This window comes from Caloenas nicobarica, chromosome 2 (genome assembly GCF_036013445.1).
Source record: "Caloenas nicobarica isolate bCalNic1 chromosome 2, bCalNic1.hap1, whole genome shotgun sequence".
Classification (NCBI taxonomy): domain Eukaryota; kingdom Metazoa; phylum Chordata; class Aves; order Columbiformes; family Columbidae; genus Caloenas; species Caloenas nicobarica.
This window is the reverse complement of record NC_088246.1, coordinates 96,176,243-96,200,319: the sequence shown is the minus strand read 5'-3', so window position 1 is coordinate 96,200,319 and position 24,077 is coordinate 96,176,243. Positions and strand designations below refer to the sequence as shown.

The 24,077-nt window shown below is 41.0% G+C and overlaps 1 protein-coding gene across 1 annotated transcript in view; it reads left to right on the top strand.

Moving 5' to 3' along the window:
- The window catches only part of EPB41L4B (erythrocyte membrane protein band 4.1 like 4B), a 94,616-nt gene extending 83,572 nt beyond the window's left edge, over positions 1-11,044 (top strand). Inside the window, exons 7-16 of the mRNA XM_065628150.1 lie at positions 624-744; positions 1,360-1,447; positions 2,510-2,598; positions 2,915-2,984; positions 3,157-3,326; positions 3,430-3,539; positions 5,490-5,520; positions 6,020-6,053; positions 7,109-7,176; positions 9,875-11,044. Coding sequence (XP_065484222.1) covers positions 624-744; positions 1,360-1,447; positions 2,510-2,598; positions 2,915-2,984; positions 3,157-3,326; positions 3,430-3,539; positions 5,490-5,520; positions 6,020-6,053; positions 7,109-7,176; positions 9,875-10,022 — 929 coding nt within the window. The 3' untranslated portion in view covers positions 10,023-11,044. The remainder of the gene's footprint in view (positions 1-623; positions 745-1,359; positions 1,448-2,509; positions 2,599-2,914; positions 2,985-3,156; positions 3,327-3,429; positions 3,540-5,489; positions 5,521-6,019; positions 6,054-7,108; positions 7,177-9,874) is intronic.
- The last annotated feature ends 13,033 nt before the right edge of the window (positions 11,045-24,077 follow it).

The following is a 24,077-nucleotide window of genomic DNA, read 5'->3' as shown; positions in this document are numbered from 1 at the left end:
AGTAGAAAATGACACCCCAATTCTCTTAATGCTTCAGCATTTCTTTCCTTAAAACTTACCTTAATCTGAATATTACACCAGCACTGTGCTTTAAAAACAAACCAACAAAACCAAACAAACTTTATCAGTGGTTTCTTGAGACTAGGTATTATCTTCATGTTTTGACATGAATAGTATTGTAACAAAGCATGCAATGGAGTGGGAAGTGGTTTGGAATGAAAACTATGACCTCATTGCAACAGGAAGAAGTTTTGAAGTAACCTCTTCCGAAACAGTAGCACATTGATTTTTGGTTTTAATAGAAACTTCATGTCCTTTAAATGCTTTAGAATCCAGAGAAGCGGCTTTAGTTAAGCTGGTTTAGTTATAACATTCTTCAGTGTCAGAATTCTGTACCATAACCTCACACTGCTCCTGCAAATGCATTTGTCTGACTTTTGCTGTACAATTTCATTTGAGTTTGTGGGGCTTTTTTAAACTTACAACATCAGCACAAGTATATTCTTCTACAGCATACTTAGAAACTTGTAAACTATCATTGTCTTTGTGGAGATTATGGAATTAAATGTTTCTGGTCATCCCATGATCTTCATTATTTTAAGTTTTCCACTGACTGATTGCAGCTGAGCTGGGGGAGTGTGAGCACCCAGAGCACACACCAGAACTCGTGTCTGAATTCAGGTTTGCACCAAACCAGACGGAAGCAATGGAATTTGACATTTTTCAGAAATGGAAAGAGTGCAGGTAAGGTACCTGTGTTGGAGTAGTGTCTCTAGCAACGGGAGGTTTTCTTCTCTTCCAAAGTCAAATGTGTCCACAAGAACCCCTTCAGCAAATGTAAAATGGCGATTATGTTTTTCAATTGACAAGTATTCTAGACAGACTTTGAGCTCTCCCCCTCCTTAGAAATGAGAAGCGGTAATTTAGGGAAGATTGTTAGGGTCAGTTTTTCTTTTTTTGTTTGTTTTTCTTTGAGTGATTTCATAACAGTTTAAGCAGTCTGATCCTTTTTCTGTTTGAGTTGGAAACAATTCTTTTTCTCTCTTTGATGCATGCACACGTAAAGTTTTGTGTTTGAGCTAGTAGCAAATAGATTTTCCTGTCTTTTGTTAATGAATATGGTACATTTTGGTGGTGCTGTCTTACCTGAACTTTCAATCCTAATCGGCAATTTTAGACCTTTTTCAATTTTTGTCCCTCTGATTTGTTTTCATTTGGAGGGAACAGAGTAAAAGCATAAGCTAAGCCTGAAGTGCCATTTAGTGTCATTAAGACTGAGGGCCCAAAGAAAAGGATTAGGGGAACTAATTTTAAAACAAATTTCCTGCCATAAAGTATAAATAATTTTTATGTTCTTAGGGGGAAGAGCCCGGCACAGGCCGAATTGTGTTACTTGAACAAAGCTAAGTGGCTAGAAATGTATGGTGTAGATATGCATGTAGTTAAGGTAAGATCCATGTTAAACTTTATTTTATGAATGTGGGGTCAGAACATTGAATGGAGATACTGTCTCAGGCCAAGCATGACTTAGGGACTTTCCCTTAATTTAGTAGACTGCCAATTAAGATAAACGTTTAATTACTGATTTGAGTACTGACCAAAAAAAAAGGACAATAAAACAAACACAGAAACACCTTTCCTCCCCTTTCCCCAGCTCAACTTCGGTCCAACACTTCTCCTCCCTTCCTCCCAGTGTCAACTCCCCCTGCTTACCCCATGAGTTATGCTCAGTCCCTCCCAAGGCAGCCAACAAGGTTGGGGTCATCTGCGCAGCAGTTTCTTTGTGCCGCATCTGGCTTCTCACTTGTTTTCCTCAGCTGGCCTGTGTTTCTTACTGCTCCTCTGCTGCTGCATGGGTCACCCATGAGTCACTGTCCCTCAGGGCCATCCCCGCCCTCGTACGAGTTCTCTGCAGGCTGCAGTCCCTCAGGGCTGTCCCTACCCTGGTGTGAGGCATCCATGGGCCATGGCCCCTCAGGGTTGTCCCTGCCATGGTGTGGGTCAGTCCCTCAGAGGTGTCTCTGTTGTGGCGTGCGTCGCCCTTGCATCATGGTCCCTCAGAAGAATCTCTTCCTGCAGGGAGAGGTTTCTCCCAAGCATACATCTCCAGCCACGTCCCCACAGTGTCCCTTTCCACATGCCTTTACCCGTGTCCCTCGAATTTCTCCTTCTGTGCCTCCTTCCCCTGGCAGCTCTTGCTTGCTCTGAAACGCACATGAGCCAAGGTGTGGGCTCTCCTGGCTGCAGTGTTGGTGCAGGGCCGTTCCTCGGGCATCAGAGCCATCTGGGACAGCACACGGCCTCCTCCCACACAGGGCACACTGCACCCTCCTTTTGCCAAAACCTGCCAATTTGCACCCAATACAGATGCATATTCTGCTCTGTTGTCTTAAAAAAATATGCAAACCTCACCGTTTAGTTTAAAACCCATGGATTTCGATGTACTACTGTACTGTAAGACTTACACTCATAATGGCACATCGATTATTGATTCTGTGCTTGCTTGCAGGGAAGAGATGGTTGTGAATATGCTCTTGGACTGACACCAACAGGCATATTGATCTTTGAAGGAGCCAACAAAATAGGCTTATTCTTTTGGTAATATGTTTTTGCATTATATGTCTTTCTGTGTAAAATGCTGAAATCTTTCTCCTTTACATAATGGGGTCTTAATTACATTTTGTCCTGTAGATTGAATCTACAAGGTTAAATCTGAAGGTAAATTAGCATGGTTAGAAGTACCACTTGAATGTGAAATATTTGTTGAAGAATAGTCACATTTCCAGGAAATCTTACTTCTATTATGATTCCTGAAGCGCTTCAGCATTGCAGATCACTCATACATTTTGGAGGATTCTCTTAGATTATAAAATATTATTTTTCCCTTAATTTTCTTTTTGCTTCTTGTGTTTAGGCCTAAAATCACAAAAATGGACTTTAAAAAGAGCAAGCTAACACTTGTGGTTGTAGAAGATGATGAACAGGTAACTTTCTTCCCTTACTTGAGCCTGATCCAACAAAGTGTGGTGTGTCCTCAGGCTGGTAAGAGCACATAGGAGGCTCAGCACACTGTTGGCCCAGGCTGTATTTCTCCTACCAAGGACAGTAACTAATATCTTGCATGCCAACTTCCAAAGCTTTTGTTTCTGCTTTTAGGGCAGAGAGCAAGAGCACACATTTGTTTTCCGGTTAGACAGTGCCAAAACGTGCAAACATTTGTGGAAGTGCGCAGTGGAGCACCATGCTTTCTTCAGATTGCGAGCCCCAGCAAATAGTAAATCTAGTAGATCCGACTTCATAAGGCTGGGATCACGCTTCAGATTCAGGTATTTAGCGAAGTAACAGCAATATATTTGTGTTTATGCAAAGGGACAAGTACAGCATCCAGCAAAAGGTAGTAGTTAACTTTGTTTATTTCTGTATTTTAAGTGGGCGGACAGAGTATCAGGCAACACACGGGACAAGGTTACGCAGAACAAGTACGTTTGAAAGAAGGCCCAGCAAGCGATACCCTTCTCGAAGGCATTCAACTTTTAAGGGTAAGTGTTTGTACACGTGTTTACTGAACTGGTCATGTGGGTGTCCTGTTAACTCATACAAATGTCATATTACAACCATAAAAATCTGTACCACAGTATAAAAAGAAAAATATGTCACACCACCGTCAGGATGTACGTGAGGATTTTTCTCCAAACTCAGAGTCTATTGTTCATTTCTACCATTTTTAATCTCTACACTTAATTCTTCCTTCCCTTTCTGTGGAGAAGGAGGTACCTATTGTTGCTTTTGGCACTCTATTGAGGAGGGAAGAAAAGTTGCATCAAACTCACTGAGGAAAAGCACGTAATATTTTATCTGAAAAAGTGCATTTTCCATGTAAAGTGAAACAGTGTCCAAAAGCCTTGCTGACTTTCTTGTCTAGCCAGGCAGTTTTAGGGTTATTGAGCAGTGTCATTATACAGTTGCTGCTGCTTTGCTTGCTGTAATGGTGTGTTATTCACCTATCCAGACTCTGACCTTAACCAGCTTTCTCTGGGAGTTGAAATGTGCTGAATTTGAATGGAATGACGAGGAATTTATTTCCCTTGTGGTTTTGTCATTTGTCCTTCAAGACTTAAGCTAAGTTTTTTATTCCTTGTAGAAAAACCTAGGAAGGAACACTGCAAGACAACCCCTTCTAAATTCTATATTACTTGAGGCTGGAGATGTAGTTGCTGTGTGGAGCAGGGTGAGCTGTCATTCCCTTAGGATGTCTTTGCACTCCTTTGCATTCCTAGAATAAAAACCTCAGTTCCATGAAAACTACTTGTGGTATTATGGAAGTTTTTATGGAAATGCAAATTAATTAAATTTGTAAGATACTGTTATGTGATGTGAGAGTCAATTATAATATATGGTAAGTGGGGATGATTTTGTAAGTGGAAGAATAGATTATTTTAATTTTATTTTTACGATAACAGGATCTGTCAGACCTGCAGGTTATACCTTATGTCTCAGCACTTCTCTACTTACATCTGTGAGATGGGGGGAGAAGAAAGTGTGGCTTGTGCTTGGTTTGGTTCCCTGTGCATAGCAGCCAGGCAGAACTGCTGTCATACCCAGATGATCTCCCTCCAGGGAGCTCAACAGCATATTTGTTAATTTATTGCAAAAGCTCCATTTAGATTATTGTCTTTCATGCATCTCTTGGCCATTAAGACCTATACCTTGTTGCAGCCTACAAGCGTTGGATTCTGTCCTAGCTCAGTCTCTTTAAGACTTCTACAGTGTCTCATTAAGTTTGTCATCCACTTTCTGCATTCAGCAGAGACTTGGATTTTCAGCTGTATCACTCAGCAGTTTTTCAGTGCTCTTGAAAAATACGCTGTTTGTCAGGAAGAATAAATTATAGATCCCAGTTATTCAACTACCTTCTTCACTGTTCTTTCCAGCCTGTCTAAAGCACAATTCAAGACCTTGTTGCTCAAGGTTGCTCAGAACCTTGCTGTATTCCCAACTGATGGGATTTTTGGCCACCATCATTCACTGTAATAATATACAGGCCATTACCAACTTCAGGAATACTCTGGTTTCTGTAAGATGCAAAATCGCTTTGAGAGTTAGCTTCTGATTTCCGAGGTATTGACATGGTAGCTACAGTAAGGTGAGAAGAGTAGTGCTCTGGTTGTGCAGAGCTCACTCTGCCAAAAGTCCTGATTTTGTGACATCTGGGAAGAATACTCTTGTCTGCTGTCATCTTTGATGGGCTTTGACTTGCAGAAACAGGGAGTTTCGTGTCTGTCTCATAGTTTATGGACTCACAAAGGAATGCTAGAAAGCATGGGGCTGCTCTTGTGATCCTGATGCATTTGGACAAATATGTCTGTGTGAGAATTCACTTAAGCTGTAGTGTAACGTCCCAATCACAGTAGCTGCAAAATGATGGATATTTCAGATGTCTTAAGGTTTTTTCACCTATCTTAAGGTTGTTTTTTTTTTTTATTTTTAAGCAAACAATCCTGTGAAAGCAGCACAACTGTGGTAAGTGACTGCCTAAGTTCTCTCTATCTCTCTGTTGCTATTGTCAGGCAAAAAGGATTCTGAAGATCATTTCTGCATCAGTATTTGTCGACAAAAATTCTTAATTGTGGGAGAATTGCTTTGGCACCTCTCATTATGCAGTACCAGATTCTTCTTGGGGACTGTATATAAGACTTCAAGTGCTTCCATTTTTTTTTTCTCTTTTTGTGTTTGAGATCAGACTAAAGTAAAGCATATTTCCTTCTGCTCGTTGCTATTATGCTAACTTATCTAATATTATTTGTTCATGTTTCATAAATGTAAAATGAAGAAAAAAAATTCACCCCCTCTTTCTTGCACCCTAATTGCTCTGTTGTGTATCTTAAATAAAGTATCAATGTCCTTAAGAATATTAATTTTACTTCACTGTAATACTTCCCTGAAGAGTGGAATGCTGAACTATAGGTAATTGTGACAGATGTATTAGTTACATAAAAGCTAATATTTTTTTCTCCCTCAGTGCTAAAACTACTCCTGAAGTCCATAACTTCCAGGTAAGAGCATAACAACTGTTGAGGAGAATACTGCCATTTTCTTATTTATTGGTAAATATTTTTGCTCTCTGTAATTAGTACAGCTGTTTTGCTTTTTGCTCTGCTTTCCTCTGAGGTGGTGAGGTTCTCTGAGGTCTTTCAGAAATAAGCAGCATCACACTAGGAGTTAAGGGGGAAGTGGAGGGACTCTTCTCTTTCTTCCCTTGTGATCTTGGATGCTCTGCAAGCTGAATATGCTCCATTTGCCACCCCCTACCCTGGCCTTCCCATCCCATCCCAGATTAAAGCCTTTGGGACTGTGAATGTGATGGACCCCAGGAGACTGCTCTGTGAGCAATGCTTTTTTCTAGAGCAGCCTCTCACGTTAGATGATCTGTGACAAGAAGTTCAAAGCTACAATTTTCTCCCTCATCACAACACTTAAGGAGTTCATTGCTGGTCAAATGTGGTGGGGTTTTGTTTGTTTGTTTTGTTTTAATAAAAGAAAAACCTCCTTTATACACTTGAGGGAAAAGCCTTACCCAGTTTTCATCTATGATATTAGCAATTAGTGCTACTGCGAAAGCAATCTGTGCTTTCATCCAAACTGCGTGTGTGCATGAAAACTTAGTCTTAACACTTTTTTTTATTAAAAGCCTCAGTAGTGATTTTGTTTCCATGTTTCTTCTCAAGATGACATGGATATGAGAGAGAAATGCTGTCACCAAAGACAGGTGACCTTCTGAAGACTGCTATTTTAATAGTAACCTTTCTCACTCTACACCTTTGATTAAAGCTGACATTCTTTTGATGTGCTCTCTATGAGAAGCACTAGATGTGCCAGGTTGTCTCTCAAATAGAAAAGCAATTTTCTTTGCATTTTTCCCATCAGTGTGTCCTAACAAGCAAGTTCCTCTCATGTATATGCTACACGGCATGGAAGAACATCTGAAACAGTGAGGTTTCTAGGGCTCACAGGGAGCATGTTTCTCGTGGCCCCAGAAAAACAAAAAGTTAAAGTTAATAGGGAATTTTTATATTATTTCATTAACCACCTTCAATGTTTTCACTTGCAGCCACAGTATCATCCTAATATACATCCCGCTCAGCCACACTGGCATCCACATACACCTGTGAACGTAAGGTAAGCAGTCTTCATGAAAAAGATGATTACTTCTTTCTTTATCTTAATCTGTTGGCATGAAGCTTTGGTGGACGTATTGGGCGATTTTCTGCGCATGAAAAGCAAACATAAGTTAGAAATATGTGACGTAGAGGCAGTATTAAATAACTTCTATTTGGAATGTCCTAATCTCCTAGGTGAAAATTTTTTTCGGTTGACTTTTAATTCAGAATTTGACATACAACTTTAGTGTATTTCCATAGGAAGTGTGTTGGATGGGGAAGATGCTCAGTAGCTTCAATGAAACTAACTTCAATTTGATCAGTATTTAATCTCCTAAGACAAAGAAGAAACTCATTTTAGGGTACAGTTATGAGTGAACAGATTCTTGCATTGCAGCACTTTTTCATATTTTGTAGAAATGTATATGGAAAATAACATGTACACAGAACAGTGTATCAGTTGCTTTACAGATAATTAGTGTTAGTGAAGTTATAACATTGAGTTTTTGAGAACTGTTCCACAAAAATATACCTGTATGTGCTATTGTGCTATCTTCTTGTATAATATTTTTTAACGAGTAATGAGAGAAACTGAGTGAAAAGTAATTTTGGAAGAAGTTCAGTCCAAGTTAGAACCAGCATGCTGGAATGCACAGTGGGGGCACACACCTGCTGGTGGATACGTGTCTGTGCGTGTACATGCAATAAAACTCAGCTGCTATTTTATCTTAATAAAAAGTAACCTTTTTTAGGTTACTCATTTTTTTAGACAAATAGTTACTGTCTTGTCTGAAACATACCAATACGCCAATCTTCATTCCTATTCATCTCACATTTTTATCTCTATATTCTTAGATCAGAATAGGTAGACTGCATTCTTGGTGTAGGCAGGCTCTGGAGATGAGGCTGAGTTTAAAATGGATGAAAAGACAATTTGGTCTGAGTTTGAGCCTGAGAATGCAGGAAAAAGGCAAATATGTTCTAAGAAATATGTACTAGGCAGAGAAGCAGACATACTTATTGTCATCTCAAAATTCCTAGCATGCAACAGTAAAGCAGATACTAAACTTATTCTAGAAACAGCAACTGTTTAAATTGGGTAATTAACTTTGGCTGTACTTGATGTTCAAGATTCTTCCTCTTTTTAGGGTTTACTAGTCCATTCTTGTGTGCGTGTGATTTAAAATGTGCAACTTCACATTACAAAAGAGTGGTTGCCATGAGAGGTTAATGATTTTATAAATAATTTGAGGTTTTGCTGAAATTTTTCTAAAGATTTCTTCACTTATATTAAATGAAGAGTCAAATAGTTCACCCTGGAGCAGAGTCATACTGAAATAAGCACAATAATGTATTGTAATGTGTGTAGACAACCTCCCCTTTCAGCCCCTCTGCTGCCTGGGCAAACATTAAGGTCAGTGAAATATGAACAGCGGCTTTTTTTATACCCAGGCTTGTAAATCTCAAAAACATACTTAAAAGCTCAGTCATGCAAGTTCAGTAGACAGGGTGCTCAGAATTTTTGTCCCAGTCAGGTAGCAGTCACAATGGAAAAGTTGGATGTTTAACATCTTGGATAGGCCGATTTGATAAAGCTTGAGATCAAACCACAGGTGCATGAAATTCTTTCTGCTGGGCGTACAAGTCTGGAATGGGCCAAGGGCTGAAATGAAACTACCTATGCAATACCTGTTTTATATGGGGCTTTTTAAAAATCATTTATGAAATAATATGTGGGGTCGAGTCTCAGTCTTCTTAGTAAAATCATTTCAGTGAAATTATTTGTTTGCTGTTCACTTAATGTTCAGTCATCTGAGAAAATTCATTCCAATTAACAGTTGTCATAACTTCAGAGTATCTAAAAAAAAAGGTAAAATTTAAACCTGCCTATACTTCTGCTAGCATAAAAAAATTACCAAAATAAAAAGTGCAACTTCAGTTTGGTAATAATGAGTCTTGAATATTGTGGTTTCCTATATAGTGTTCAGAATTTTTATTTATTTATTCTCCCCCTGCAATGGCTCAGGAGATACTGTAGGAGTGGTTGACGTTAATATCTGTAAGCAGCAAGAAATAATGAACAAATAAGGAAAAAAAAAAATCCTCTTAGTACTTTTGCAAGTTTCACTACATAGTCACCAAGAAATACCTGTACTAGCTGTAAACGCTAGGTGTTTGTCTCAACAAAATGTGACTCTGTAACTTACAGGCTGCTTCAGTGTAATCAGCTGCACCACTGCTGAAGGAACAGCAATACTTACAGAAGAGCAATTTTCATTCTTAACAGGATTGGCTTTCTTAATTTTTCAGGCCTTAGGGATGCATTTTCATGAGCTCAACTTTTTGTATGATCCGGTTTATTTTACTTGTTTGTTGTCCACATTTAGTTTTCCCATGGCCGCCTCCTCCCTCCCCACCGTCCCTCTGGGATTTGAGAGCATTGATGCAGGACACTTGTCTACAACACTTGAAAACAGAGAGGGTTTTTCATGACTGAGTTTTGATTCAAAGGCTTTTGAAATCAGCCGAAGATTCCCAGCTGCTTCAGCGGCTTCTACATCAGACCTGTAGGTCTGCCACCGTTTCCTTCCCTGACTGATAGCTGTCCTTCACACCATATGCATGCTTAGCACTTGCTGGATGAACTCATGTTACTGTGTAGCTCTCATAAGTTTGCTTCCATCTCTCACTAACCAATGACTGTACAAATGGTACAGGCCACCCTATCATGATGACAGGCCATATTGGAAACCCCCCACAAGTGGAGAGGACAGCAATTTGCGCTATATCCAGGAGCAGAACCAGAAGAATTTAGGAGGAGTCCAAAGTATGCTGTACCAAGATAAACTCATGACGACCCTCTGAAAAGCAGTCATCTTCATTTCACCTGCCATCTTAGACAATCATTGCATTCCATGGTTCTTGTCTGTCTGCAGTATGTGTACCGTGCATAAAGTGTGTGTCTTTGTATGTACATCCATCCTTGTTTAGTGTTCGTGGACATTCTTGGGAAAAGTATTTTCCATATCTTTGTAAAAAATCTTGAAAAACTTTTTGTGAAAGCTGGTAAGAATTTTCAGTGCACCGAGACCAGAAATATTTCTGAGGATTTACATTCTACCATACTTTTGAATCTCTGACCCCCTGCCTGCTGTTGAAGATCAGCCATTTGTGCCTTAGTTATTTTTACTATCTTGTTTCTTTTGAGTCAAATTAATAGATGAAGATTGTGAAACTTTGTTTTTTAGTTGACATGCAAATAGGAGATTGGAGGGAGGAAAAAACAGAATTCACACTGGCAATCAAAGTGGCTTGTGGACTACCAGCAAAGGGAGCCTACTGAATTAGTCATAGGTTGGGTGTCATTTGTTTTTAATTTTTGTGTTCTGCAGCAAAAATAGAGGTGCTTGCATAACTTCAAAAACAAGTATAGGGAAAGAACACTATCATAAACTTCATGGAGTTTGTGTATTCCTTTTTTGACGTACTGATTATATGGATAGCATCCCCTGAAACCATACCTGCTGCTATAAAGGCAAGAATGTTAAAAATGAATCCTTGCTAAAAGGGTGCTGCTGTTGTCTTATTTTTAATGTGATTATGGAAGTGAACTATACAAACGCATAAAACTACCTACTGATAACTTTTCTCTGAGCGGATTCAAAACCAGCTCGTGATCGGTACACTACAAGATGAGGACAATCCAGTGAAATAGGTCTATTTTTTTAAGTAAGACATTTACAAAGTTGAATGTATATTTTACAAACCTAGGTCTTTGAATAGGCTTGGCCGATATTTTGATCACTTGTCGATTTATCTTTTTAAAACTGGAAATCATAGTGCCATCTTCATTCATGCATTTGTTTTAATTAGGACTTAGATCTGTGGTCTCTCTGAAGTTGTTGGAATGAATGAATCTTCATTTGAGATATTTTTTAAATGAAGTCATTTTTAACTTGATTTTGATAAATACGCATTTATAAACAGCTATAACCGTGAATTTTTTCAGAGCAAATTTGATAGTGTGTAACTTTTTGTGAAATATATTTGTTTACAAATGCTATCTTTTAATATTTGTTTTGATCCTTCCTGTTTGTGCTAAGTACAAATAAAAATTTTCAATCTTCTTATTCTGGTTATGATGCATTGTTTATTTTTGAAAGTTTTTGGGGGAGGATGTATAGGTATGGTACACCTTGTACCTGTTTTGCCCTGGAATCCCTAATGCTGTGCCGGATCAACATCTTCAGTGCAGTCTGTGGAGGGAGGAAAGCAATAAAGCCGATGTGCACTGAGACGTGAAAGTGCCAGAGTAAGCCTAAGGTGGGTAATCACAGAGGCTGACTTCAGCTTCCCCAGGCTAATCTTCCTCTGTGTCAGCAGCATTTTGTTTGGGAAAGGAAGAAAGAAACTTTGTTGGAGCCATTGCAACAAGAGCCTAGTTAAACTGCTACTCTGAATGCCCTCTGGAAGAGGATTTTTTTGGATAGTCACGTTGAAGCGGAGCATCGTTGCTTCACGATTCACACACCCACACTCATAATACAGCATCGTTCTTGTAATACAACTTCATGGGCTTCTGTGTGGTCTGTTGTCAGTGTTCCTCCTCATCGTGTGTTGTCATCTGTGGTTTGGTTTATTGCTGAAGGTGCACTGAATGTGAGGGATCTCCCTGAGCGATCTCCAGAAAAGACAGCACAAGGCCTAACCAGTCCTTAAATGTTCAAATACCTTGTGCAGGAGCACACAGGTGAAGAATAACCTGGGGGATTTGCGTGTTCTGCAGTTTGTGTGTGTCACCTGGAGGGAAGCACTTGTCATTCTGCTTCGCTGGAGAAGCAGCTCATGCACTCTGTGCTCCCCTTCCACTTTTTCACCCCACATCCTCCTTGCTGTCTGCAGAAATCTGTACCAGCACAGTCACCGAGCAGTTAGATAGGTAAGAAGAGATCAATTTCTCTGTCCTTTCTTGCTCTAGTCTTAGTTGGCTTCTTGTAGCAAATGGGCTGGGGTGCGGTTGGGAAAAGAGAGCGTTTCTACCTCTTTTCTCTCTGACCCTGGCATTGCTCTGACCCACCTGTGCAGATTATGTTATCTGAACAAAGATGGATACGGATGCCCCTGCACTAAGTAGTATAAATAAGTTACTTGAAATTTAAAAGCAAATCTGGGATTGAGGGGCGTCCTAAAATTAGCACACTCGTTACTTACAAAGTACTGTTTTTAACAAGTGACTAATGCAGGCTTTGTGATGTCAGGAATACTGTTTTGTGTTTGAAGCAACACAAAACACTGCACATGAAAACCAAATTATGTGGGTAGAGGGGAGAGAGGAAAAAGGTAAAAAATTCGTGGTTAATTCAGCTGTTAAATATAGTAGCACCTTTTGTTTAAAAATAAAATATTGGGAAAGCTCTGGCAATATAAATCTGTGCTACATCCTAGGTTCATGCTGCTACAGGAAGCCACTGGTATTTTATAGGTATACAAACTCAGTACAGGGACTTTGATAGCCCTGGCATGTGAGTGTTTGTATGTTGTGTTAAATTATTTTAACTAGGAGTTCCTCATGAGGAAATGCCACATGATTTTTACCAGAGAGCATGCTATACAGTCATTCTAGATACAGAGAAATTAACACATTTTGAATGTGTTCTAACTATACAGGAAAGTTTAAAAAAAGGCCTTGCAAACTACCTGAAGGAGATACCACCTTCTGAATCCACATGAAGCACATTCACTGGGGTACCTCTTGAATGGTGTGTGAAAAATTTCCCAACCCTGTTCTAAAGTCTGTTCATCGTGCAAGTCTAAAATCTTTTTACAAGTCCAGCATACACTTAGAAACTCTTCTGTAATCTGATTACAGGTGATAAACACTCTCCTCGCATCATCTTAGGGGGCTGGGGGTCGGTGTCTGTGAGTACAGTGCTAGGATCTGAGAAATTACACTGATCTGAAGTCCTGCCTCTAATTGGCTCCATTGTTCCACACACAGGAGAATTGCTTGATACATCTTGGCTGAGAGTATCTTCTGATCTTTTCTGTGCATACCTTCCTGTGCTGTTTAATAAAGCTGGAAACCGGTTCTTCCCCAGCAGAGCTCAGGCCTGGCCTTCCATTCTGTGTATTCTGATTTACGGTGGGGTTACTTTTGCTCTGTAATAACTCTGTAATCCTGTGTCCTCTCCCCCAGGAACTGGTGGGGTAATGGAAAAGCTGGCGATACCACATGTGTAACAAGCTGAAATATATCACTCTTCAGCCCCAGCTGGGCCCTGGCATGCAAACTAATGACTAATACTGAATACTGAAACATGATACTGAAATACAATGAAATACAATGGTGAAAGCGTTGGCACTTTTGGTAAACTGTTTTAGTGTGGGCTTTTTCTTTAAACTTTCATTTTCAGCTATTTTTCTCTTGCTGATGTGAGTCACAGGCAAAGTGAACAAAAGGATCAGGGTTTGTAATGCATTTCCAAAGCTGGGAGTCAGGGTTTTGCACACTTAAGGAAAAGAATCAACAAGTCCTTGCAGACCCTTTTGTCAGTGAACCCATGCGCAAATTGACCAAAAGAAGGATTGCTTTCTTACATTGTGGATGGGAAAAAAAGCATATATTATGGCTTTATGATGCAAAACATCATTTTTTCCTTCCTTCTGGATGAGTGTCGCAGAAGACATCTCTTCAGCCTGCAAGAGAAAAAGTGGTAGAGCTTGCAAGTAATTTTGAAAATGGAACTTCAGCCGCTCGCAAGGGATGAGTTGGGGAGCATCTTCAGACAGGGGAAAAAATGAAATGGAGTATATCACTTGCTTCTCAGTCATCAAAGGTGGCTAGATGGAGCCCTCTGAGGGTGAGGAGGAGACAGTAGAGTGCCGCAATCGTCTATTTTCAGAGGAGATTTTTCACCAGTCATTCCAGTTTGTGTATCGCGCAGGCAGGCTACTACTACCTAGTTCAAAGAAGAGAAGTTTCAATGTGTACCCATCTAACCTGAAGCACCAGATCTCTGCAAAGACTGTTGATGATGAGTAGTTTTCCTCATACTTTGCAAAGGAGAATTAAGGAAAGCCGACTTGTAGGGGAATGCTTTCACTGCGACATTGCTAATGGTAGCCAAAGAGATTGGCCAAGCCACAGTTGCTACAGACCAGCTGGCATTAATGGACATAAAATAGGTACTGTATTTTTTGCAATTGATCTCAGACTGTGTGTGTTGTGCTTTGAAAAGGGACAGATCCACCGGGAACCTCACTTCTTTGTTGAGACGCTGCTAGCCAAGAATCTCCTTTGAGAACCAGCTTGAACTCGCACTCTGCTCATCAAGCCTGTGCGCTGTAACCCAACTTGTGCTACAGTGTAAGGATCGAGATTTCACACCATTTCAGGATAAATACTTTTTCCTACTTTACATTCAGACTGGAAATCGTTGGAAAACTAGGTGTGCTCCCAAGTTTTAGTGTTGAAGGACCTGCAGGAAAATCTGTCCTCCTTTCTCAGCAGGCAGCAGGCACATAGAAAGATCCAGATTTTAGACAAAAACAATACTACTTGAAGTAGATAAGAAAAAACGACTGACGCAAAGGGACATGGTTTAGTGCTGGACTTAGGTTATGGTTGGACTCGATGATCTTGAGGGTCTCTTCCAACCAAAATGATTCTATGACTACATCTTTGTCTCTTGCATTACAAGAATACATTGCAAAGCAGTGTGTGATAATAATGAAGACCTTGTTCAGCTTCCCTTGTTTTCCATGTACTGTTGTACCTTGAAGTGACTGGCCAGATAGGCTTCCTTTCTGAGTTTGTGTGTTGTTGCTCTTGTTGCCACTGTGTCACAAAAAAAAAAAACCAAACAGATAAAAACTTGATTCAGCTGGAGTTCTTCCCTTGATATGAGTCACCTCCAGTAATAAAGCTTCTGCAGACTAAATGCTGTTCTCAACTACTTACTAATGACTGTTTCCTGACGGTCCTTTAAAGCAAAGCAACTTGTTTTCAAACAGTTCGTTTCACAAACAGTAATCTGAATTTTGCTGAAAAATTCACAAATCAAGCTTCTCTTTGCACTGTCCACTGCATGTATTAGTAGGCCACTGCAGAAAATGCAAGCATGTCTGTAAAAACTTGCATATTGCTTTTAATTTCGGCTTGTAATAACCTTCAATTTTGAACTGGAGGGAAATGTCGTGTTTAAAAAAACTACAGAGTCTGCCATCCAACTTTCCTAAAGATGGTGATTTTTTTTTTTCAGATAGAGCCTTGGCAGACTTGGTACAAGGGCAAGATTGGTGGAGTTGAGAGGTTCCACCAGCCTGATATCTTAGACTCAATATTACTTCTTTGTTTTATACTTCTGGAATAGTGGCTTTCTCTTGCCTCTGTGTAACTACTCCTTTTGGTTTGATGGTGTCTTATTTTCTATGATCTGTGGCATGTATATTTTCAGAAGAAATCCCGTTCATTTTCTCTCTGGCAGAAGCAGCATTCATGATGACATCACACTTTCTGAGAATTGAGGAAACTTCCAGTGTAAAAATAAGATAAATGTTGGGCTGAGACTATTGGGGAACCAGTCAAAATGCCCCTGGGGTTCCATTTTCAAATTGCCACCACAATTATATTTCCACTTTTGATTAGTTTTCATACTTTCTAAGTTTGTAGTGTGCTTGGTTTTCCTTCCCCTTTTCCTATTCCTTTTTCTTGTAGTAGTATGACCTTTTGCTTCAGACTATGAAACAGTAAAGCCTGCATCTCATCATATCAAAGATGAAGATGTCTTGAATTAAGCAAGAATAGATGTTTCAAATGGGAACAGTTCAGAAAACCTGTAGTTCTAGGCTTAGTAATGTTGAAAGAGTATAAAAAACTATTTATTTTTTTTTAAATGAGGCAATGAAAAACATCTTTTACTTCCTGCATTCTGAAGAAGATGAGAGAAGTAGCCACACCTAATTAGTAGTAGGGGTTAATGATATGGTAGAATTTAAACTCCAGTTTAGAAGCTAATTCCACCCCCCACCCCGCCCCGGCTGGCCCCTGGCCCTTGCCCCGACTAAACCCATAACAATCGGTGCTGGAATTATAATTGCGACAGTTTACCTGCCATTACCAATCTGCAACTTTGAGATCCTTAGAGAAGTAGAAATACAAAACATTACTACATCTCCAGTGCCTTCTAAACTATATAATGACATAGCAATGAACTCACTAGCTAAACAGATGACAAATTAGCTGTATTCCTTTTTTCACCTCCAGGGGCCAAGGAACCATGAGGCCTTGTTAGTGTCCCTGAGCCGAGTCTTTCTCATCAGTAGGAGCTCAGAAAAGAAAATGGGCCAGAGACACAAAAAGCTCCTGTAGAGGGTTTAGGAGTTGCAGAGTTTTACAGTGGAACATGTAATGGGAGGAACTGGAAAAGGACAAGCAGTGAAGTCTGCCAGACCTTTAAGATCATTGAGTCCAAGAATAACCTAACTCTAGCACTAAACCATGTCCCTGAGAACCTCGTCTATACATCTTTTAAACACCTCCAGGGATGGTGACTCCACCACTTCCCTGGGCAGCCTGTTCCACTGCTTCACAGTAAATAAGAAAGCTGTTGCTGTGTTAAGTGATTGATTTTGTTGTAGTTCTACCTGTTAATACTGTCTTCTGAGCAACTAAGTGAAAAATTCTGTCTTTTTACTTGCTGTACACTGTACCTGTTCAGTGGTTTTACTGGTAACGAGTTAAAAGGGCAAAAATCTATAACCTAAACTGAAGTAATTTGTGTGGCAATGGTATCAGGTATGTTCATGCTGGACTTTAAAGTTACAACAAATTACTGAAAATTCAGAAGACCATATATTTCTTTATAAGACATTTGCAACTATCAGAATCCAAATACTTTAGTAGTACAAAACTTCTACAGTTTGATTTATTTATTGAAAAACTTTTTTTTCAAGGAGTTTGAGCTTTTTTAGGGACAGAGCTGAAAGGAGATTTTGTAAGATGGGAGCATGTTGTTAAGGGAAGACAAATCCAGTGGATTGGCTTTAAGGCTAAAGTGATTTAACCTTCCTAATCTGTTAGAAGTGAGGCTGCTGCAGGTCCTGGTTTCTGAGCCCAGCCTGTAGAGATGCTGAGCGTGTATTCCAGAGGTGTAAACACATACACAGTCAGCTATGCAGAGCCTTTACCAGCACCCACAGACACAAACAGCAGCACACAAACGTGGGGCAGCACAGAGAGCTCAGAAGATGCCCTCAACTGCAGTGATCGGGGCTTGACCAGCCAAGCATGCCGACCGGCAGCTTGCCTACATGTGGCTGGTCCCTTTTCTCCCCCTCCTCTCCATTTTTCCATGCTTGTTCTTCCCTGATGCGCACAGATTCTCCTGGTCCCTTCCTCTGTCTCCTCTCACCCCTGCTTTTTCCTCACATTGCTCCCCTTTTTGCTAAGTCTGTACTCAAATTTCCCAAGGCTACCTAGGTAGTTTGGACCTTATGTGGTATTACTGATATGGTTTCCTGGGCAGTGCTGGCTTTGCAAGGTTGTCCTCACCAAAAAGTCCTCGATACTCCCCTTCAGTGCTCTATGCAGTTGGGCTATTTCTCATGTAGCTCTCCTGTAATTATCTGTGAAATCTGGCAATCCTTTGGGACGCGCTTTGTAAAGTTTGTTAGCCACTTATGCTTTCCTCTGTATGTCTAGCAATTTATTCTGTCACATCCCATGGTTTCTCATTTCCACCGTTCAGCCCAGAGAAGAGGAAACTAAGAGGATACCTCATCATGGTCTACAGCTTCCTCACAAGGGGAGGAGGAGGGGCAGGTGCTGAATTCTTCTCTTTAGTGACCAGTGACAGAACCCAAGGGAATGTCAGGAAGATGTGCCAGGGGAGGTTTAGGTTGGACATTAGCAAAAGGTTCTTCCCCCAGAGGGTGGTGGAGCGCTGGAACAGGCTCCCCAGGGAGGTGTCACGGCCCCAAGCCTGACAGTGTTCAAGAAGAGACTGGACAACACCCTCAGACACATGGTGTGAACTGTGGGGTTGTCACATGCAGGGACAGGAGTTGGACTCGATGATCCTTGTGGGTCCCTTCCAACTCAGGACATTCTATGATTCTCTGTTACCTAAGCCTGTGCCTGCTTCTCTGTCTTCAGGCTTTGGCAGGGGTGTAATACTGAGGAAGGGAGAGTGGGACAGGGATGTGCTTAGTGTGGATGACCTGAGTTGTTTAATGGGTTAAGTGGTAGAAATGGCTGTAGCTGCTTAGCAACCCAAGATCAGCTACAGGCTGTCTTGGAGACCTAAGTTCCTCACTTGGTTTTGCTCCTGTTTTAAACCTGAGTTAACTTGCTTGGATTAGCCACCCAAGTTGTTTTGTTTCCCAAGGACAGGCATACATTGTCTGCCTATGACTGAATGGGGAAGGCAGCGCTGACTTGGGGGAGGATTTCATCTGTCTTAGAAAATTTTTTGTCTGCTTTTCAGCATTTTTCTCATCTGCAAGGACATCTGGAACAATGAAAAAATTTGACAGGTGATTAAATATCATTAGCTATCGTTATCATTAATTAAAACTATTTGTAATTGAAGAAAAGCAAGTTTAGTTCCCCAATGGGCATATTCTGCATTACAGTTTTGCAAGGCAGTATTTTTTTAATGATCTTTATGTAGATAAGGTGAAATCTGTGAGGACAATGGCTTTGTCGAGTCAAGATTTGTTTCTTGGTATTTTATTAAAACATGCTTTGCTGCAGGCTCTTTTCTTCTTGTGGAGAATTCCAGATTACTCCTGCTTCAAAACTTAGCTCAGCCTCTTGTAATGCAGGAAGCTGCTGCATATACTTTTATCTCCTACAGGAGAAATTTTCCCCACTCCCATCACGATTTCTGAACCACTTGACCATCACCATTTGCTCTTTCCTTCCGAGGCTGATTTGTCTGTCTGGGAGAAGGCTGCTGGCTGCCCGCTCTGCTTTTGGAGGTGTCCCTAGGAAGGGATGGGGAGTGCTGATCATCCCTGTCAGTGGGGAGAGAAATCTGCAACACACCTTCCCAGGCCTTCCCTAAAGGATGCAAATGGGCCAGCTCTCTTGTGGTGTCAGGGCAGAGCATGGAAGTGTAACAGTGCTGTCAGCTTTAGTTAGACTTCTCAAAGTTTAGTTAGCCAGTTCTGGCCGGCAAAGAGATCTTGGTTACATGGTGCTGGAAAAGTCAAAACAGCATAAGTTTGGTTTTAGTCATCCCAATCCTCCTTAACTTAGGAATACTCATTGCTTTTGTGTGTCTCAGTCCTTGCTTGAAAAAATGAAGCTTCATCCTCTCTCTTTTCTAAGCAGTTCTCCTGCCATGGTCTGTGTTCCCTTCTTGTATAATGCTGAGTCCTCTCAAAGTCTTTTGTTTCAACCCAATGGTTCTGGCCATCAGTTGATACTCACACAGAACACCGCCTTCTTCCTATCCCCCCGTTTCCTCTTCGATCCCCTCCACAGGGAAATTTCCAGAGTATGCAAAATTCCTAGGCTCTCTGTGCCACTTTACGTGCTCTAGCAACACAAAGGGTGTGTGAGATTCTAAACATGATTAAAGCAAGTTTGGCTAAAAATTCAGTTTGGTTTGTTTGTTGTTCTTTTTGACTACTTTTGAAGCATGAGCAGAGAATAAACTCAAAGCTTGTTGGTTTTTTGTTGTTTTTTTATTGTTTTGGGTTTGGTTTTGTTTGTCGTTTGTTTTTGTGGGGTTTTTGTTTGTTTGTTTCTTTGTTTCCAAGGGGAGAGACTAAGCCCAAACCTTGTATGTGTGGCTTAATACAGCTGTTCAGCCTCATCCCCTTAGCTGCTGCACTGAAGCTTCACACACATTGGCTGCTTTCTTTAGATTTCTGAGAGTCCTCCATGCATGCACTTGAATACACATACATGTTAACATGCACTTTAGCAGTTCCACTGGCTGCCATTTGGGAGCACATCTGAAGCCCATTTCGATGTTGGGGAAGGTATTGTTGGGTGAAATGTCTCCTGTTAGGGAGTGACATGGTTGGGGGAGCGTCCCAACACGTTCAGCACAAAGCCTGCAGTGCGGGCTGGAGCTGCTGGAGGCCACACAAATCACCGTCAGCCTTGGCCTGAGCTGCAGATGAGGGAGGATCGAGGGGAGTTGTGGAGATGTTTGTGTAAAGTTTGGGGATTTTTAAATATTAGGAAATGGCAGTGGTTTGGTGCAGAAGCAGTGTTCAAAGCAAAGAATAGAAGCAGGTGTGGTAATCGTTGAAGGTTCTTTATCACAACCAGATCTAGAAGCCTGGGATTCTTTTAAACCACTGTTCAGCTATAGCAGGGAGGGTCTGAGCTCAGTGCAGAGTCATCCAAGAGGCATCACAGCTTGAGCCTGCTTTCTGCTATTGCCCCACCAGCCTCCTCAAGGAAGGGAGAGAAGAGAGCCCCGCCATTTGCTCTCCAAGTGTAACTTCAGACATGTGGGAGAGGCCTACGAGAAGAGCATGGAAGAAGGGGACATGGACAGGATGCAGGACTAAGCCTGCTCTGGTGAAAGGTGAAAGATGTTTATGCAGGTCTACATGGTTATGTTCTACATAATGAGGATAATGAGGATGGCAGCTGGGAGGATGGCCCAGAAAAGCGATTATTTAAAAAAAAAAATCTCTTGTCACTCACAGGTTACAGCAAAATGGGAGGTCCTCTCACACCAGGCCTGTCATGAATGAGAGAAAAGTCCTGAACAGTTTACGATCTTAGCACATGAAAAAGTTTAGGATGCAGCTCAGGAGGAACAATAGTATGTTTGTTAGGTAGGGGTAACCTGCTTCACAGCTGAGGTTGTGAGGGGTGGAAACCTGGCCAGTTTAGGAAAGGATCTGATATTCTTCAGGGTCAGAAGTTGAACGAGTCAGCAATCCCGGGCTATTTAGGAAAAAGCAAATGTCATGTTCAAGTGTATTAACAGGAATAGATCCTGTAGGGCATGGGAAACAACCCTTCCTCTTTGCAACGCATTTGCAAGGCCTCAACTGGAATGGGGTGCCCAGTTCTGAGCGTCACATGTCAGAGGTGGAGCAGGGGACAGTAGGGTGGACGGGAATGGCGAGATGTATCAGAGCTGTAGGAAATGAGACTTGTGAGGGATAACTGAGGAATTCAGGGCTCTTCAGACACTGAAGGGAGATGCGAAGAGCCATTTTCAAAACACATGTTTCTGTAGCAACAAATAACTTGTTGACTGTGTCTGTGATGGATCGGAGAGGAAATACCAGGCTTAAATTGCGGTAAAGTAGACAGGATAAACAAAGAAGTGCAGGCTTGGTGAGACGCTGAAATCAATTGCACAGGGAGGTCATGGACTCTCTGCTAGTGAAGATTCAGTTCAGCCAATCAGTTGGGGTGACATAGGCCTGCTTAGTTTGATTCTGAGGAGAGAGGTGGATAATTCAGTCTTTTCAAATACCTTTCTATTCCCCATTAGTCTGTGATCTCCTAACACTGTTGTATGTATGAGCTGTAGGCTAGAGGGATGGTTTGGTAAGGCAGCAGGTGGCTGAAGCACATGAAATGTAAGAATGTAAAGTGAAAATAGCTTTTAAAGCAAAGGATAAGGAGTATAAAATTGGGATAGAGGACTAGTAATGTAAATAATTTTTTTTAAATTAGAAAAGTAATCAGGAGATACATTTTACTTGCACTGTTCCTCAATATGCCGCCTTTCTCGTGAAAAGAAGGTAATTATGTGAGTTTGAGGCTAAAGGCAATCCTAAGTGTCTTGTGAACTTTGAGTGGCTTTTCTGAAGGTTCAGCCTCCAGTATCTGAATCCTCAGGAGCGCTTTGCCTGAGGGAGGGACAGAGAGGGAAGAAATGTTTTCTTCCTTTACATAATAGCCTGTAGGGCCCTGCTTCATTTTCCTTGAAGGACAGGAGTTGGTTGTGTAGGTAGCAGCTGGAGCGTGTTGAGAAAACTACACAGGTAAATAACAGAGGAAAAAGGAAGCATGCAGGACAGCCAATTGGCCATTAAAAGGTAAAACGAAGGTGTAGCATTGGCATACTAGGAGGGCCGAAAGACAAATACAAGAGAAAGGATGAAAACTGATACCTGTCCATGCACGTACATAGTCTTAGAGCATTACTTGATGTCTAGGGAGCACGTACGCAAACATGGAGGGCTTAGGATATGGTCGGAAAGTTGGTTCATTTAAATTAGTGATTTATTTGCATCAATGGGTTGGGAAGGATGCATGAGCACAATCTATTCAGGTAAGCCAGATAGAAACAAGCAATAGAAATAAAAGCTAATGCAGAAAGATGCATTGAGGGGAAAAGTCTCAAGTCTCTAGATTTAAGACAGTGGAAGAACAGAAAAATAAGTGAAAAATAGATGTGACATCACTGCCAAATAATGATGCCACCCTGTAGAAACCACACTAGGATGTCCAATGTGCCTCTAAATTATACAGTAGGGATTACACAGAATAGGGATTTGGACTACTAATGATATTTTTGTTTGGGTGCTGTCAGCTCTTCTAGTAGATTGGCTCTGGGGCTGCTGCAAGCCCTGTTATTTATGATTATTCAGTAACTTGTCAGTCTAATGGTAAATCTGTACAGAATTCTTAGGAGGGAGGGAAGGAGGGTACGGGTACAAAAGTCTTCCTCACCCCAACCCCCTACCCATCAGAAGTGCAAGAGTTGACTGACCACTGAGATGAGTTTGCTTCAATATCTGACCATTGCTGTCCTCCCCAGAAGAATCTGGGTGACCACATCCATTTTTCAGATGGGCCAGCAGTTTCAATGTGGATTTCACTTGGAGTGCGCTGCCTGGGCGTTGACATCCTGACCTTTCAGTGCACATCTGAACATCAGCTTTGCTGGGCTAGCTCTTTAGTTCTTTGAAGTAATGGTCTCCCCGCATTTAACATGGTGTGGGCACTCCTCTCTGGACAGTCAAGAGATAAGTCTTGAGACTTCGGTGCATGTTCAGCCTCATGCCAGAGGAGTTTTGGCTTATTCAATTGCTCAGGTCATTCTGATTTTAGCATGGAAACTGCCCATAGCAACATAAGGAATCAATGTAAGGATTTGTTATGATCTCATTTGTTTTGAAAAGACCAGTCAAAAATCTGCTAAGCCAGCCTACCAGCAGGTGAAATGAAAGCAACTCCCAAGCATGTGGGGTTTTGTTTCTTGAAAAAAAAAATATTCAGAGACTAAAAAAAAAGAATGTGCTGAGGCTCAAACCCAAAACTGATCTTATTTCCAATAAGAGTTTTAAACTGTGTGAACAAAATCAATTATCCTCTCAGTCAAAAAATGTCACTTCAATGCAAGGAGTTTGGAAGGAGAGTGCAAGAGAGCTGTTACAATTAGTGTGCAATCTCATTAGCCTGTACCATTTCCCTCCAGTGGGCACTTGCTTGATATGATTATAACAGTGAAGATATAGTGCAGTTTCAAAAGACAGACCAGTCCTGGATTATCTGAGCTCACCAAAGCTGTCCCCTGTGGATCAGACCCCTATTTGTGTTGTTTCCTTAAGGCAAATAAGGCATCAGAAGTGCCTTTATTGGCAGTCAGTGCTACGTGCCGGGAGCCTGCCAAGATTAATATACAGAACGTTCCCCTCCCCACCTCCTGCTTTCAAAAAGTAACCAGCATAAAAGTGTTATTCAATTACTACCCAGTCAGAAACCTCATGTTGTCAGAAGTTGTTACGAAGAAGACAGTGGTTATTAACGATGTACTGAGTTGCGTGCTTCAGCATATCTTTGGAAATGATACAGATGTGTTTATTTGCAGATGACTGGTTAATTTTGCTTTGAATGAGTAAGTAATCTGCAGAGAACATATGTAGCAAGTAGCTAGGTATAATTTATTCATTGTTCCTTTAATTATTCTGTTTGTCTTTATTCCA